The sequence below is a fragment of the Cyprinodon variegatus genome, unplaced genomic scaffold (genome assembly GCF_000732505.1).
Source record: "Cyprinodon variegatus isolate N-32 unplaced genomic scaffold, C_variegatus-1.0 Scaffold1897, whole genome shotgun sequence".
Classification (NCBI taxonomy): Eukaryota; Metazoa; Chordata; class Actinopteri; order Cyprinodontiformes; family Cyprinodontidae; genus Cyprinodon; species Cyprinodon variegatus.
In genome coordinates this window covers 44425-61587 of record NW_015152350.1, presented here as the reverse complement: position 1 = coordinate 61587, position 17163 = coordinate 44425, and the positions used below count along the sequence as shown (strand labels likewise).

At 37.7% G+C, this 17163-nt stretch overlaps 1 protein-coding gene across 1 annotated transcript in view; it reads right to left on the bottom strand.

The window, feature by feature from the left end:
* The window catches only part of dnah10 (dynein, axonemal, heavy chain 10), a 54078-nt gene that overhangs the window by 6849 nt on the left and 30066 nt on the right, over positions 1 to 17163 (bottom strand). Inside the window, exons 41-67 of the mRNA XM_015404921.1 lie at positions 16972 to 17103; positions 16674 to 16890; positions 16469 to 16588; positions 16209 to 16354; positions 14208 to 14360; positions 13864 to 14124; positions 13614 to 13786; positions 13439 to 13532; positions 13155 to 13322; positions 12848 to 13036; positions 12179 to 12350; positions 11892 to 12095; positions 11733 to 11813; positions 10311 to 10508; positions 10040 to 10201; positions 9751 to 9925; positions 8702 to 8883; positions 8428 to 8564; positions 8127 to 8344; positions 7594 to 7815; positions 4491 to 4638; positions 2604 to 2883; positions 2281 to 2510; positions 1924 to 2197; positions 1725 to 1829; positions 1472 to 1626; positions 701 to 855 (exon numbers count right to left, since the gene is read on the bottom strand). Of these exons, the coding sequence (XP_015260407.1) occupies positions 701 to 855; positions 1472 to 1626; positions 1725 to 1829; positions 1924 to 2197; positions 2281 to 2510; positions 2604 to 2883; positions 4491 to 4638; positions 7594 to 7815; positions 8127 to 8344; positions 8428 to 8564; positions 8702 to 8883; positions 9751 to 9925; positions 10040 to 10201; positions 10311 to 10508; positions 11733 to 11813; positions 11892 to 12095; positions 12179 to 12350; positions 12848 to 13036; positions 13155 to 13322; positions 13439 to 13532; positions 13614 to 13786; positions 13864 to 14124; positions 14208 to 14360; positions 16209 to 16354; positions 16469 to 16588; positions 16674 to 16890; positions 16972 to 17103 (4751 nt within the window). The remainder of the gene's footprint in view (positions 1 to 700; positions 856 to 1471; positions 1627 to 1724; positions 1830 to 1923; positions 2198 to 2280; positions 2511 to 2603; positions 2884 to 4490; positions 4639 to 7593; positions 7816 to 8126; positions 8345 to 8427; positions 8565 to 8701; positions 8884 to 9750; positions 9926 to 10039; positions 10202 to 10310; positions 10509 to 11732; positions 11814 to 11891; positions 12096 to 12178; positions 12351 to 12847; positions 13037 to 13154; positions 13323 to 13438; positions 13533 to 13613; positions 13787 to 13863; positions 14125 to 14207; positions 14361 to 16208; positions 16355 to 16468; positions 16589 to 16673; positions 16891 to 16971; positions 17104 to 17163) is intronic.

Sequence of the window (17163 nt, the reverse complement as noted above, 5' to 3'; positions counted from 1 at the left end):
ATATATATATATATACACGTGTATATATATATATATCTATATATATATATATATATATATATATATATGTGTATATATAAAACTTTAGGAAAGCTAAATCTCTACTGTAATTTCGTAAAATTATTGGTAAAATATGCATTGTCAAACTTAATAAATTAAGTCATTAAACCTTTTTTACTATGCTCTAAAAATGCCTGATTTCATGAATATGTTGCGCATTAATCAGCTGTTTATTCCGTTCTCGGTCGTGATCTTCCCTCCGCTCTGAAGCAGCAGGACGCTGCCGGTCAGCCTCTATGAGAAATCCCTGTTGAGGTTTGGGCCTCAGTCAGCAGCGAGAGAGAAGAGCCCTGATTGGATAACATCTCAAAATGTCACTTCCATTGAAGCTAAACGTCTTAGGGGGTCTATAGAGCAGGGGAAGGTCCTGAAACTGACACACTAACGGACAGTGAAAAGGTTTTCATTATTGAGTCGAGAGAGAAAAGTGATCATTCATTTTGTGAAGTGGTTTCTGGAGATTATTATTTGAGTATTTTCCCCTGCTATAGTGATGTGTTTCAACATTTTTTAATGCAAAATGTAACAATAGGGTCTAATAAACACCATTGAGCCTCCCATGTTTTAAAGGGCAGCAGCCTGAATGGATGCAAACTGTTGTTTGGTACTGTGATTCATTGCACTTTATAAAGAGTCTCACTTCTCTCCCATGGTCACAGTGATGTAGTCAGTCACAGCCCTGAAGAGTCTGTCCACACGGAAGCAGCGCAGTAACAGCAGGGTCTGGAAGGCCGAAAGGTTTTGTTTGTATTCATTGGGAAATGGAGCCTGTTCTGGTGCGTCCAAATCATACCACTGAGGGGGGAAAAAAACAGAAAAAGCTCAAACTTACTGTTACCTGATTACATTGATTCCTGTTACATATGGAGTGAATTTTGTTCCTTTATTGTTGAATTTATTGTTAAAAATGGGAAATTTGGAAAAAAAAAAATGTAATCTAGAGATAAAATAAAAAACACTTTATGAATAACTTTGCTGTTTTCCCTGATCTTTTTTCTAGTTTTGTTAATTATTTTTGCAACTATATTTTTTTTATATCATAAACTTTTCTCCTCCTTTTCTTCAGGATGAGTTTTAGAAACTATTCGTTATACATTTTGTTTTAGAGATCCTATTCTCTTCACTTCTGGGGGCGGGCCGTCCTCATGAGAGAAGAGAGACGGTATTTCGATTTGTATTGGGCCTGAAGAGAAGAGAATGTTATCCGTATAACTCAATTTGAAGAAGAGAAATTTGCACACACAAAAAAAAAATATCTGTAAAAAAAAAAAAAAATAGGAAGAAAAAAACTTGTAAAATAAACTACAAAAAAATATAGAAAAAAAAATCATATAACATGATTGTTTTGTAAATATTTACAAAGCTTGTTCTTTGCTTGCACTGATTCACTCCACAGTATTTGATCACTTACAGATTTCCAGTCTGAGGAATTTTTCTGAATGTCATCAGGAAGAGAGCCAAACTGATCAGGAAAGATCTCGGAAAGTTTGACCACATCCTCCCAGCCCTGGTCAGGAAGCCAATCACATGGCTTCTTTTTGCTGCTTTTTTCCAGAGATAGATTACCTTTAGCCATTTTAATAGGGAAAAGAAGAAATAAAAATGTGAGGACCAAGTATGTTAATAGACAATATATATACACAAGGTTTTTCTACATAAATGACCTTTTATAAAAAATTCTAGCTCCTGTTGGGGTGCTCTTCCCTCTCCCTGTTCAACCTTCACCGCCATGTTGAATGAAAAAAGCAGCTTGTGTCTCTGAAACAGCCCTGTGGACATTTAAAGGATCAAGAAATCTACAACTTAAACTTTATACCATAAGAATTCCAAATGTCTAAAACTAATCTAACCCGGCTCTTTTACCTGTACAGCCATAGTTGTAAACATCGTATGTCAGAGTGTTGATGATGTTTTGAATCCTTTCGTGTAGAACCGATTCAGACGGAGCACTTTTTATAGACATTTCAAACACTTTCAAGTAGGATGCGAGTGAGTATTGGTACATGCTGTTGACCAGAGCCATGTCTGTCAGTACAAAGAAAAGGATGGCGCCGCGTTTTGCAGCAGGTCTGTAACTGTCTCTGAGTTGATCTATATGCTCTAATGTCTTCTGAGCCAACTGGAGCGCCTCAAATACCTGGTGAATACAGATTTAAAGGTTAACAATTCATGAATGCATTATTTAATAACATAAAAGCAGCAAACCTTAACAAGTCTAACCTCAGTGGCTTTCAGCTTTGTTTTCTCCAGAGTTTTAATGAGATCTGTGTTGTCCAAAATGTTGCCTGTAGAATTGGCCAGCTCTATAAGCAATAAATCTCCAAGATCTTTCAGCAGCTTCTTATTCGCACTGGTCTCTTGGATTAAACGCACATGTTGCTCTTCTGTGTCTCTTTTCTCCAAGCCCACGATGACGCTCAATAGCTGATCTTCCAGACATTTAAGCGTTACTGTGTGGAACATTCACATAAACATTTACACAGGCAAACCTTGTTTTGAATAAGATCAGATAACAAGCAGAGGTGTCCTGGTGTGGATCATACCGCTGTAGTTAATGACCGTGGCTTTCCCAAACACTGTTGGAGTGTATTTAGGGTTAGCCAGCTTGGTGTTGAGATAAAGTCTGAAGTTAGGATCATAATCCACCTCCTTGTCACCGAGCATAATGACATGTCTGCCCTCAGGTCCTCTCAGATTCTTCTCTAGAACATTTTCAATTACTGGGTCGATGTATTCATCCACATCCTGGAAAAGGAACGGAAAGCCAAACTTGATGGCCATCTCAAGCTGTTCCAGGAATTCTGGATCGTTGAAAGATGAAATCTGTTGGGAAAGATGTTTATATTTGTTAGGACTAAACTTCAAACGTTACATTTATTACTTTAACCTGAGCCCTGAACCAGGAGACCCTCCTAACCATTAATTGGTTGTACTAGCTGACTGTCTGGAAAAGGTTTTCATGTCCATGTTATATAAAATTTAGAAAATGTAGGAAAAACTTTGATTTTCTGCAACATATATGTCCAAAATGCAATCATTACCTTGAATGTGTTTCTTTAGAAAGTAGTTTTCTTGTTAAAACATTAAAATACATACAGAGTGGAAGAAAAAAATATTTACAACTGCCCTAATAAAGATCGAAAAATGAGTACTCGAAAACATGGAGGATGACAAGTGCTGGAAAAATAAATAAATACCTAATGAATTAAGTATTAAATGTGTTAATTTATTAAAACTGGAAATAAATACATAATCTATTTAATACACATAATGAATTATATGCACCTATGTTCAATATATAGATTTTATTTTAAGAGAATATAATTATTTCATTAATCATGTCATACTCTTGCGCTGAAGCTCACAACAAATTACCGGTAATTTAAACTGTCACAACAAACAAAGACAAAGGACGACATCCGTTTCCATAGAAACCCAGACGTATGATTGGCTGTTTCTTACTAAGCCAGATAAGACAAGTTCTTCTTGGTATTCTTTTGCCCTATTGTAAACATTCGGCTAAAAAGCTTGTAAATACATTTCTAATGCATGTTGCTATTTAAATATTGCAAATTGGGTGAGCAGCTCCAGCCGCTCATTTCATGGTTTGGTGTCTAAAATGTTCATGAGAAAATGTGAGCAGGCGTTAGTCAGTGGGCGGGGCTGACCTTCATTCTACTGAGGTTTCTGGCAGCTCCCACCACACTAGATCACAGTAAACTCATTCATAAGGTCATTGGATATATTTCAGACCAAACTAACAATATAGAGGCTGGATTTGCTCACAGTTTGCTTATATGACTTGCAGCACATTTTAGATTTTGTGAAAAAGAAAATCAGGAAGAAGTTGTCTTATTTTGCTTAGTTAGATATTTGGGACGATTCTCAGTCATCCAGCTTGAAAAGTTTAGTTTTCTAGAAGACGTTTGGCCTGTCTTCCACCACCAGTTAGAACTGAGGAAGCCTATTGGATAAGAGAATAAGCATCTTCTCGAAAACTTCATGTCCCTTTGCTTAAATTGAGCTGCTCATGCTTTGCTCGGTTGGGAACATCCAATCGGACGTCAGGATTTGAGAGACTGGCGGTAGTCCCGCCTCGCTGACTTTGATAGATGTGTGACAGTTTACATTAATTCATGGTCTGCTTACATGTAGGAATATTATTAATTTATTAAATAATTACATTTACATCATAAAATAAAATCATGCTATTCAGCAGAGGTTCGCATAATCAATTGTATATTATTAAATACGTCCTGTAGTCAAATTTTGATTAATCTATTTATGTACAAAAATTATTTCATTATGTAATTCTTTACTGAATCGTGGCCCTTGTCATCCTACATAGAAAAAATCCTTTCTATTATATATAAAAAGCAGCAAGTTAAAAAAACATGGGAAAGAAGTTGTTTTATTAGGCACATTTTTACCGTGAGATTGTTGGTTTTTTCTTTCTTTTTAATCCAGTTGTATGCCTGCTGCTGAGGATCAATACACAGTGCAAAGCGACTTCCTTTGGTTGTCAGGATTCCGTTCTGTACAGACAGCTCATCGGGGGGCAACCCCTCAGAGCCCCATCTGTTGCAGATCAAATACACAGTAAGTACTTTCATAATCGGTATTGTATGTAAAAGAACCAAAAATTAATCTAAAATGTATTTTTTGTCATGTTTTTAAACATCTTTTTTTGAGAAAAATTATAATATCTTTACAATTACTCATTTCTCATGTTGAGGATCAAATATCGATGATGTAAGCAGGAGCAACTCCCCCATGACGTCACATCCCTGCGACAGAGTTTGCTTAAAGCCCTTGTCACACCTTGTATTAGACTAGCTTATGCCTGACATAAGAAAAATCTGGCAAAATGCTGGCATACGTTGGATAAATTATTGGTACGTGTTTTATAAGTTATGAGCACGCTGAAGTATGCTGAAGCACGCTGAAACACATGGCACACGTCGACATACCCTGCGTATGTATATGTTACAGGTAAGTTATTTGATCGTTGACATACGTTAAGTCAGAGGTCTTCAGCAGGGGGTCCGCGCCCCCTAGGGGTTCCACAGAGGTACTGCATAGGGGTCGCGAAGGTTTTGGTTGATTAGAGTTTTTTTTATTTTTTTTTATTTTATATTTCCCCCTGCAGTTTTTTCCACTAATTGAAATGTCTTTAAATGCACATTAACATGAATTCAAATGGAGGTAGAAGATGTCTTTTAGTCATCAATGCACAAATTCAGCGACAAACAGGAGCTCTTTCAAGCTGGGCACTGTTTCATTCACAACACCTGTCCCATCAACCAGGAATCAGAATCAGAAATACTTTCATAATCCAAGTGAAAAATTACTTTCATTACATGACACCATCTGTAATAGAATGACTATAGGACCAGTTTGATAGAACACTATTTCACACAATATATATAATTAGGGGGTGCCCGCTCCATCTCGCCATCAGTCTTGGGGTCCTTGGCCTGGAAAAAGGGGTTGAAGACCCCTGTATTGAGTGAAAGTTACTTATAAGACGTGGTGTCTGACTTATCCAAAAGTTATGAGTAACTTGGTTATAACTTACGCGTAATGCATGTCAATGTATTTGACGTGTTCCAGACGACGGCTGAACGTGTTTCTAACTTACAGCTACTGGCAGTTTTTGTTATGAAAAGGGGTTCACAGTTCAGTTCTCCTCCAGACTGTATCACCATCATAGGGTGAGCCAGAAGGTGGTTGTAATGGATCCTCCCTGCGTTCACATCCACGACCAACAAACTTTCTAGCAGACATGACGCTGAATCTGCTGCGACTGCAAACCTTCTTTGTTTCTTTTTATTTTTATTTATTTATTTATATTTAGGGCAGAGGGTGAACAACAGCTAGGTTAATACCCCGATCAAAGACATCTTTTTATGCAGACCAGGCATCTCCGGGTGCATCGGTGCTCCCCTCAGGACGCTGGCTTGTGCATCATTTCATGGGCATTACGCTGTCGTGCATTATGCATAATCAGGCTTTCATTGGACAGAAGTTCTGGACTCGTTATGAATACGCTATGTATACACCCAAAATTGAAAAAATACATAGAAAGTTCAGCGTATGCCAGAGTTTTAGGAGATTCTGGGATGTTAGGCAAATGCTGTCTAAATTGGCGAGGTGTGACAGGGCCCGAAGGAGCCGGATTCCATCCCACACTCTGATGCCTGGGGCTCTCTGGCCTCCAAAGGGTAAGCTGGTTCTCAGCTGGTTCTCAGCTGGTTCTCAGCTGAGGCTACGCCATAGCCACCAAAACCTCTGTTTCCGCTAGCTGAATCAGACTACATTTTGCCTACGATGCCAAAGAGCTGAACGTGGTGTTTTGTTGAACAAGTTGAACGCACTTTTTGCTTAAACTGGGAAACCACCAGACCATGACCCATTTGTTCAGCTGGTGTTTGGAACTGTGCTGCTGCCGTCAGAGCCGCTGCTACAAGCTACCCGCTGCCTTATAAGGACGCCCGTGATAAGGCTGCTGTGAGTGACACAACTAAGGCCTGCAAAGTTTCCTTCTGCTGTCTGTATCAGAACGCCTGTTGGATCAGCCAACCTGCCCCTACATTCCACTGAGAAAACAAGTAAACATCCTTTTTTGTCTCTGATGCTTATGAAATTCACTGCTTGGGTGAATGAGAGTAGAATAGATGTTTTACATGTATTGTTTATGTTTTATCTGAAATAAGCTTTCTGATTCAACCGCTGATGGTTTTAAGTAAGAGTTCTGAACTGAATGCTGATGCTCACTGAGTCTGACTGAAAGATCCATGCTGTGTGTTACTATCTGCTTAATACCTTCTTTCCTATTTGTTTGAAGAGTCAGGCTACAGGTTATAGTCAGGCTATTTTGTCAGTCTTCTAACCCTTTTTGTTCTAGCTGGGCCCGCCCCACTCCGGTGCCAGCTGAGCTAACCCATTCTTTTCCAGCCACTACATTTTAATGCATTCCTGTGTCATTATTCATTTTTCACTGTTTGATTGCATTTAATGTCTCCACACCAGGGTTATTCATATTTATCAGCTGGTATTTTGAAGGAAACTTTGAATTCTTTAAGCCTTAAAACTTGAACATCCCTCAGAGACTCTTGAACGGATTCTTTACTTTTGCTTATTTTCAGTCCTGTTTAGTGTTTGCGTTGTTAATGGAGACAATAATACTGCTATGAGGATTATTGGCTAATAAAGGTACCACTGTATTTTAACCCATCATCTTTTGTGGTTATTTTATGCAGTAAATGATAATCATTCAGATACACCCTACTTGGTTTGAATGAAAAGAGACAATTTCTTTGGTTTGTCATTAATAGCTCAGCCGATAGACATAGTCTAAGTTACTAAATTGCTGAAGGCAACTGGAAATCCAACTTTATTTAAATGACTTAGAACCCTGGTGAGAAAATAACAGATATAATCATCTAACTAACACTTATTAATTGGTTATAACTCCTAACTCTAGCTATTTAATATATTCATAACCTTTTAGCAAACTTGCACAACACTCACCTGCTGATCTCTTCTTCATCAGCAAGAAGGCTTTCCACCTTGAAAGGCTGACTCAGGGGGATGCCTCTTTCCTGAACATCCTTAACCCATATTTGATGCACCATTTCATTCCTAAACTCCCAGCTGAAGGGCCCTGCATAGCTCAGGAAAGCAGCAGAGACCAAGCAGTCACCAAGGAGGTGCGCACGTCTCTGCTTCAACTCGTCCAAGTCTCTCGCCCATCTAAGGGTGTAAAAAAATAAATGAAAACAGGCTTTGTACAAGTTTTCTAAGTCTAGAATCTAGACCAAGATCAGATCATTTCAGAACTGGAACTTTGCCAGCTTTTATGGGTTGAAGTCAACAACTGGGAGGCTCCATAAAATATGAATGCTTTATGAATGAGTAATGTAAAAGTATGGATTCCTTTTCCTAAAGGAAGATCCAGACATATTACAGACCTGCGAAGGCCTATTAATTAGAGCCGACAGAGAATCCTGAAACAAACCAAGACAAAGTTTTAAAGAGAATTAATGAGATAAAAAAACATTAACCGTTTGTTTTCTGAGCTTAAGCCAGAGATGAGTTTGTCAGCAGCTGTAAGCCTCCTCTCCATGACTTCTGCCTCTCCCTGAAGGATATGCTTTTCCTTGATAGCAGCTTTGTACTTTTCCTCAAGAGCTTGCAACTCTGCCTGGATACTGCTAAGCTCATTTTGAATGCATCCCAGGTCCTTCTTGCTCTTAAAGAAATCCTTTTCTAGGCGTGCCACCTAAAAAGAATAGTCCTTTTTTATTTTACCATTCTAGTTTTTTACAGCAGTGAAGAAAAGCAGGAATGGAGAATCTGAATTACTTTATCTCTCTTGGGCTTAATTTTCTTGGCGGTCTCACAGTAGCCTATGATTGCTTTCACAAACTTGAGCATCCCTGAGCCAGCTTTGCTGATTGATTGCATTTCCTCTGGGGTTGTATGTAGGCTCTTTATGAAACCTGGTCAGTTCCAATCAGAGAACATAAAATAATTAGATGTGGATTGTTAGTAAACACACCACAAATTATAGTTTTAATCCCAATTTATAGCGTGTTCTCTCCGAAAACAATCTATAAATCTCATTTGAGCCACTTACCTTTGACTGTCGTTAACTGGCTATTAGTTATCGAATCACAATCCATTTCCATCAGGGAGCGAAGGAAGTTGGCTTCAGACATCATTCCCTTTGCTGACTGCCAGCTGATTTCTTTATAGTTGCACAGCACCAGAATGCACTCACACACCACTTGGACTTGTTTAGGTGGCTTAGCAAAAGACCTACAAGAGGCACCAGGGAGAAAGAGAGCGTCAATAGAAGGGAACTCGTTTCGTTTGTTAATGAGCTAATATGTTTTGAATGATCTGTTCTTTAATAACGTGATTTGTCTGGTATTGTAGCGATACATTGGCAGTTTTTTTTTTAGATAGAGCAACATATTAGCCGGCTGATATTTGGTTGTTTTTCTTGAATCTGTATTGGCTGATACTTGGAGGAAGTTCCTGATTCATTGGTGCATTAAGCAGCCAAGCCATTAGATCACATGATGCACAGCTATCATCGCTCCATTTGCTAGCAATTTATGATGTTTTCTTTAAAGGGACAGCGTACCTTCAACAAACATAGCTCCAAAATAAACTTCACTTTATATTTAATCCCTTTACCTGTCCGGCAAAAAGCCTGAAACCTCTGCGACCGTTTTGAAGACTTGCTCCTTCATAAATTGTCTCCACCTAAAAAAAGCTACGCCTTTTTGTTTTTTGGTTCTTTTTGGCTACTCTGATCAAAAATTGCGCTGCACCACTGCCTATGTAATTATAAACAACTAATTCTATGGTACAGGAACACTTTTATTGAATAAATATGTGTTAAAGAAATGCCCTAATTTTTAAAATACAAATCCCAATTTATTACACACTGTCCATTAAATTTGTTGAAAGATACGTTTTTCTGTTTAAATTGAGACTTGTATAACATTTGTTATTACTCTGTTATTTTGATCATGTAAATGGAGGCAGAAAAAGAATCCTCCTCTCAAAAAATGTCAGCAAATATTAGGGATCTGTCTATCGATCTATCTCTAAATTTTATGATAACAGATATTTTTGCACATTGTTTTATCAGCCAAAAGCCAATTGTGTGATCACCGGATCTCGGCGACATCAGATTTCTTCAGCTCTTGCAGGGCGTGACGGGCTGATTCCAATTCTGGCAAAGCTTCAGCCAAGGAATTTTCAGCTTCTTTCTTTTCAACAGCTAGGACTTTGTTTTGTTCCTCAATTTCTTTTGCTTTTTTGTTAGCCATAGATCTTTTGTCCTCAGCTAAAAGGGAAAAAAACATTTATTGATCTTGAGGGGGTTGCTTTGAATTGGCCAAACATAACAAATACATACATTTCTAGAGCTAATAGCTAAACCTTACAGGCATTTACTGACCTTCACTTTTGTTTATGGTAATGTTTTCCAGTAGGGTTGCACAAGCTTTTGACCTTTCAGCAAGGACCACCTTCTGATCTGCAAGCTGGACATTTAGTCCAGCCAGCTCATTGCTGGCTTCCTTCATTTTATCCAGCCCACTCTCTAAACGCTTGCACTGACCTACAAATGGGGAAAAAAATCCTCAAAAACTCACCACTGTGCAGCAATTAGCTGGTATTGTGCATCAAATCAGCTATATTGCTTCAATAATATATCTCCATGTTCTTACCTAAGAAACTGTTTTCTTTTTCCTCCAAGAGATTACAGTATGTGTTTATAAAGTCCAAGTAGTTCTTTGGAGTAACATAATTGAATCGTCTAAATTTTTGCAGGAATAGCTTGCTGTATTCATCCACAGAGCCATGAACCATGCAAACATGTTGTATAACTGCTTCAGTGTGTGCTTTAGGGATCATTGGATTTTCACCTGTAAAATTACAAACATTAAAAGAGCGAGTTAGAGAAAAGAGCCCGATGGTATTCATAAGGTGGTGTCTTGACAGCTACTATACAGAACTTTAGTGCAACAAAAGCCTGTCAGATGAAACCAGACTGAATTGGTGAAAAAGTTAGCCTTACACACACGTAAGAGATTAGATAATTATGCATGTGGGGGCAAAAGAGGCAAAAAAGTTGTGAAATCTATTTTATACAGTAGCCACTGCCTTTCGGCTGGCTACCTGGCTACCAGCCAAATGGCAGCCCACTTCCCTGCAACTCCCAGCTGAATCCCCTCCAACTCCCAGCCACTGGAGTTACCCCCTCCCTCTCCTGGACGTGCATATTTTTTACTCTGACTTACCCTTTCACTGAATTACAGGGTCTGACCAGGAGATGACACTTCACTTTAGATATTAATGTCAAATCAGGATGGAAAGAATATTTTACTACAAAGATTGGTGTTTAAAAAGGAATTGTAGGGGACCAGCAAGGAAAGTGAGGACATTTTGAATGGCTACTACTGTAAAATCAACAAAACATCCAAAAAGCATTTAAACCACTGATTGTCTTTGCAACTTTTAGGCATACATTAACTCCTATGAATCTCCATCCTGAACTAAAGCTGCAGAATGCAGACTTCACACTCTTCCCTGTGCTTTCTACTGTGTCGTCTATTTATGCTTGACTTTATAATTCCAGTATTATTCCTCGGCAGAGTTTGGCTTATCACTCAGCTGTTCTGCGCTCAGTTTTCTTAAAGTGAGTATATGGCTGCACTTATCAGTTATTTTAGTAATCAACTCATCTATTGAGAATTTTTTGATTGATTGATTGATTGATTAATCTAAATCTCTGTTTAAGTGTGTTGATTTTTGTGTACTTCTTTTGCATGTCTTTTTTAATATAGATTTTACACTTTAAGGTTTTTTTTCTCTAGTTTATTTATTTGGTAGCTCCCTATTTGTTTATTATTTACAAGGAATTGCAAAAAAGTGCTAACAATAAAAATTATTGAAACCTTTGTACTGTATTTTCCTTGGACATTTTGTTTAATAAAAAAGACCATGAAATTAAATAACCATAAGAAAAAAAAACATTTAGTAAATTCAAATTTCTAAATAAGAAATAATTTGGAATATAACTAAAATATTTTGAACATATTTTTCCAGCACCAGAATGATCCATAAAATAATGATGAGAAATAACAGACCAATGAAAAAGTGTGCCACTGCTTCTAGTGCTTGTGGAGGCCATGGCAGGAACCAGTCTATCACAGTGTTGTTCATCAGTCCTTAGAAGAAAATAAACATCATTAGTAGGTCAGAATAGATGAAAGCTATTCAGAGAATTAAGGGAAGTGTAATTTCACCTGGAAAGTTCCTGCAGCGTGTCCTCAAGGTGTCTCCAACTGGAGACATGCATAGGACCACATGCAGATTACTAGCACTCTTATTGACAAAGTACTGCCATAAACTCTGTTTGGAGGGACCTGCTCCCATTTTCAGAGCCTCATCACGAAGCTCATTGAGAATAGACTCCTTCTCATCATCGGGGAACAAAGCAGGAACTATGCCTAAAAAGAGGCTGAATAATTAGTGACTGTTCTGTTTCTGTAGATGGATTATGTTCTGTAATGGCCAGAGTGACATATCTAACCTGATGTGAGCATGTTGTTAATTAGTTCCAGGAAGCCTTCCTCAGCAACATGGGCATCCGTAAAGAGGAAAACCATCTTCTTGTTTTCAATTCCAAGCTTTAAGTAGAGGGTTTTCAAATCCTCACGGAAGTTGGACTCATTATATCCTCTGCTTAGAGTTATCTCAAACACCTGACAATGACAATTTTCTCTTACTATAAGCAATCACATCATTTCCTTCTGCTTTATGTGCAACACTGAAATTGCTCTTAATTTGAATAATTGAATAGGTGTTCCTTCTTGCAATCATATTCCTTCCCTTTAGACATATATACGGTTTGTTGCCTCAATGATCTTTTTTTTTATTATTGTACAAGAAAACTGGTAAATTGAAAGCTAAAGGACATGTGAACCCATTTACTTTAATACCCCTAAATAAAATCTTGTTGGGATCCCGCCCTCTTGATAAACAACCAATCACATTCACTTTATTATTTTTATGTAATGTCGTACATCTCTCTGGAGACTTCGGAAACAGTTGGGACGGTCTATTCCCTACGGCTTTAACATGTACATCATGTAGATTTTAACTTTCTTAATAGTATTTTAGTTTGCATAGATTTCTATTTATACATTTTAGCTTATATGCGTTTGATCACTGGTAAAAAAAAAAAAAAATGTTTCTCTACCTCACAGCCAGCAGTGAAAGCAGCAAGTTTGGTAAGGGACTGTTTGCCAGAGCCTCCAACTCCAACAAGCAGTGCGTGGCCCCGATCGATGCGGATGATGCGGTGAACCCGGGTCAGATGTTCCAGAGCATCATCAAACAGGACTAGTTTCATTCTTGGCTTCTTCTCATTGTATTCCTCAAGTATTAACTATGGATTGGAAGGAGAAATAGTGGGTAAATATGCTCAAAAGTCCTGGATAAATACAATATTAGATGTTCAGACTTCAGGCACAGCCTACCACTCCCACTGATATCAGTGAACTTGCCTCAAGTATTGCTTTCGAGCATTCATAGTCTTGGAGTTCTTCATAAACTCTTGGTTCCGATTCACTCAGAGCTGTCCTGTAGTCGGCATAAAGTATTGGGTCCCTCATCACTTCCTCCATTTCTGACGTAAAGTGGTCTTCAACCAGCTTCTTTATGTGACTTTGGACCTTTTGGTGAAATAAAACGAATACATTTTAAAACACAGAAAAGTTTGGGTCTAAATTTTTTTTTCTCAACACGCTAACTCACAATTGACAGTCAAAACTATTGTTAATTAACCTACCAACGTTTTGTCAGTTTCATCAATAAGTCTGTCATGGAAGACTCTCAAACACTCATTTCGCCAGACACGCACAAACTGGCTGACAGTCAAAAAACTGCAAGAAAAGCAGGAAATTATTGGAAAAAAGGCAGATTTTCCTTAAATCTGTTATCAGAGAAAATAAAGTAGGTCAGACTTGTCTGGTTTGGTGAGGATCAGTCCATTGTAGACTCTGGATAAGTCCCTCAGGTTGAAGATGTAGTGGAATTTGGATGGAGTCGGGGGAAGGTCTTTGGTGATGTGTTTGTAAAGTTCTAGGGTGCATTCTGTGACTGTATCACACACCATCCTAATACCTGTCTCAAACAGCTAAAAAAAAAACACAAAAAAATCAGGTTTGTTATAAAATAACAGCATGAAATTTTATGTGTTAAACAGTAACTTACTTTGGTGTGGCCCTTGATAATAGAGGCATAGATAAGGTGGAGCGACTCCATAGTGGGAAAGGGACTGCTGAAAACACTAAAGAGTGAGATGAAGCGTGGATCCACCTCATTCCTACCACCTCCTGCCTTCCCCATGGCAGCAATAAAGATGAGGTCTTTAAGGAATTTGTAGTTGAGTTCCTTTCCTCTGTCATAAAGTCCGCCTCGGTCTAATAGCAGCTTTAGAAATGCAATAGGCTGTTGTGTCCCATAAGTATCCACCTGGGCAGTAAAATAGGATGATCACACCAGTTTCATCACCAGGTTAATAAAAAACATATTTAACAGGCTTTTGGTGCGGGTACCTTTGGTATATTCATGTCATCAATAAATATCAGCAGTCTCTTCCCCATTGTAGGCCCATATATGTCTCTGCTCCTTTTCTCCACATTAACCTCAAAGTTTCTCTGCACGTCCATTGAAGTTGTTCTTGATGAGAAGTTGATATTCAGATTGATCTATACAGAAATAAGACTTAAAGTTATTCAGGATCAAGGTACGTATCCAAAACCATGCAAATGTTTTTCTATCACTTCAATGTTTTCATATCAAATCACTTGAAAACCTCAAATTTCAATGACAATTCATGTCAAGTAGGAGTTTCATGTTTTTTAACACTAAGCAAAACAAACAAAAGAATAAATCTAAATTGTGTGTGCTGTATTTGCAGAGGTGTCAAACGTATAAATGTTTCTTACTCAAGTAGAAGTATAAATCATACTGTTTAAAAACACTTTTGTAGAAGTTAGAGTATCAACTTTTTATTCAACTAAGAGTGTACATAAAGTATAAAAGTAAAAGTAATGCAGGAAAAAATGCTCAGGAAATAAGCTTTACTGCACTACTTTATTAAAGGAAAATTCTTTGACAATTCTGTATGATAATCTCCTTATAGTTAATTGTCTTAGTTTAATAATTAATGGATAGAGAGTCATATTTAACTTTGAATCATTTGGAAAAACTATATATTATGATATACGTTGAACAACAAGTTGTTGCAGCAAAATTATGAGGTTTTTAATTGTTTGTTTTTTTTTAAATACCAACAGGCCATTACAAAAATTTGCTTAAATCAAATAAAACTAACAAGTCTATTTCGGAAATGGAAGGAGTAGAAAATAGAGATAATTGCAAAAAACATAAGAAGTAGAAGTAAAATTTGCGTAAAAAATACTTACTCCAGTTAAGTATAGATAGCCAAAATTTCTACTTAAGTAATGTAATGACACTGTGTGTTTGTATCATTCCAATTTACATTAATGGCCCTTAATAAAATCCAGTATGACTAATTTCCATCACAGTTTACCTCATTTCTAAATAGAGTTCCTCTTTGTTAGGAATACATTTTTAGTATAACCGTTAATTTATGAAAGCCTCTGAGTTTTGTTGGACAACATTAGTTAAAAGACAGCGTGTTGAAGGCCAGCAGACATAAGGCATGACGCTGCAGAGCAGTTTATAGCAGTTAGGTTATAAGACAAAGTTGCAAGCTATGAAAATCGGAGCAAGTTTTTATATGTCATCCAAAAATGCAGTGGCTTTACTGCAAATTTACTAGAATATGGCTGCTTGTGTAAACTAATACAGTAGCAGGCATTCAAAATGGCCCTTCCCAGTCAAACATCAGCTAAATAGCAGTCCACTTCCCTGCAACTCCAAGCAAAATCCCCTCCAACTTCCAGCCACTGGACTGACCCCCTTTTGCATATCTTTCTACTCTGACTCAACCTTTCACTGAATTACAGGGTCTGACTAGGAGATGATGCTTTTCTTTAGATCTTCATGTGAACAAGTCGTGACATAAAGAATATTTTAAAACAAATATTGATGTTTAAAAGGGAATTTTAGGGGACCACCCAAGGTCCCATTAAGGAAAGTGGGGAAACTTTGAATGGCTACTACTGTAGATTGGCCAAAGAGAGCATGGTTGGGTGTAACAATAGGCTTTATTTGAGAAATGTTAATTTTGATGTAAATATAATACAGTAAAACTATTATAAGCTGTTCAATTTAAAAAAAATTTAGATATTGCCACATGGTTTTTGCCATGTTGTTTACTCTGCAATGCATGCTGGGTAGATGATGTTTGCTAGGTTCTGTAGCGCTAGCTTTGTCCTGCTAAAACATTTCAGCACATTGAATGGATGCCAGTGTAGAAATCACCAGAGCTAAATGGAAATTTTACATTAAGTTCCATTTCATGTGGCTCTATTTAATAAAAGCTGACTAAAATATATTAAAGATGGTGGTTGTAACGTGAGAAGGAGTACTGTGTGTGAATAGTTTTTCGGTAAAGCCAAAATTACCCATCTATCGGAATCAACATTCTTCAGAAAGTTAAGGATGGTGGCAGTCTTGGAAGTGCCAGATTCTCCAACAAGTAACACTGGTCTCTCTATCTTCACCATCTGTTCCAAAATCCAGCTTGCTCTGGTCGTCTCAACAGTTGGCACTGAATATAAGAAATATCTGAGTCAAGATTAATATATATACAGAGAGACTCTAGAGAAAAAGAGCTTTTTTTTTTAATGCATCTGTAGATGCAGCTCAGACAAACAAATGTTACCTAGGATATCAGCAAACTTTGTTTCAGGGTTGTGAGTGTATTTTGCCACTAGGGAGCTCCAGGGAACCCACTTTTGCTGAGTTCCATCAAAATGGAAATCAAACAGGGTTGGGAGGTATCCTGCATGAAGACATCATTTTATTTATATGTGAATAGTTCGGTGTCATATTATGTTTCTATTCAAAGCAAAATAAAGAATACTAACCTGGGATCTCACCAGGCCCGGCCAAGGCTTTTTCTTCATGCACGATGGTAAAGCAGGAGAGTCTTTTGATGAACTCGTCAAACTTGATACGAGCACTTTCCACCAGTGCGGCTCCCAGTGAGCAGTAGAGAGCCTCCAGGAAGTAACACTCCAGGACATCTTCTGTGCTGTTGTCTTTCTCCAGCAGTGCATCCAACGTAAAGCACAGCTGGGTGACCTGAACACATGAACAAAATTGGTCAAATGTTTCATATACTGTTTTGAAATTCATCCAACATTTGAGGAGAATTCAACCTACCATGTTCAGGTCTGTCTGAGGGACAACAGTTTCCAGTTTCTCTCCTTGTTTACCATCAACTAAGCCATCTACAATCATGTCAATACAGTTGTGCACATATTTCTCAAACAGTCGATTCAGAACCTCTTGTTCCTGAGAAATACATAGAATTATTAGCAAAATTATATAATGAAGACTAAATGTAACACTTAA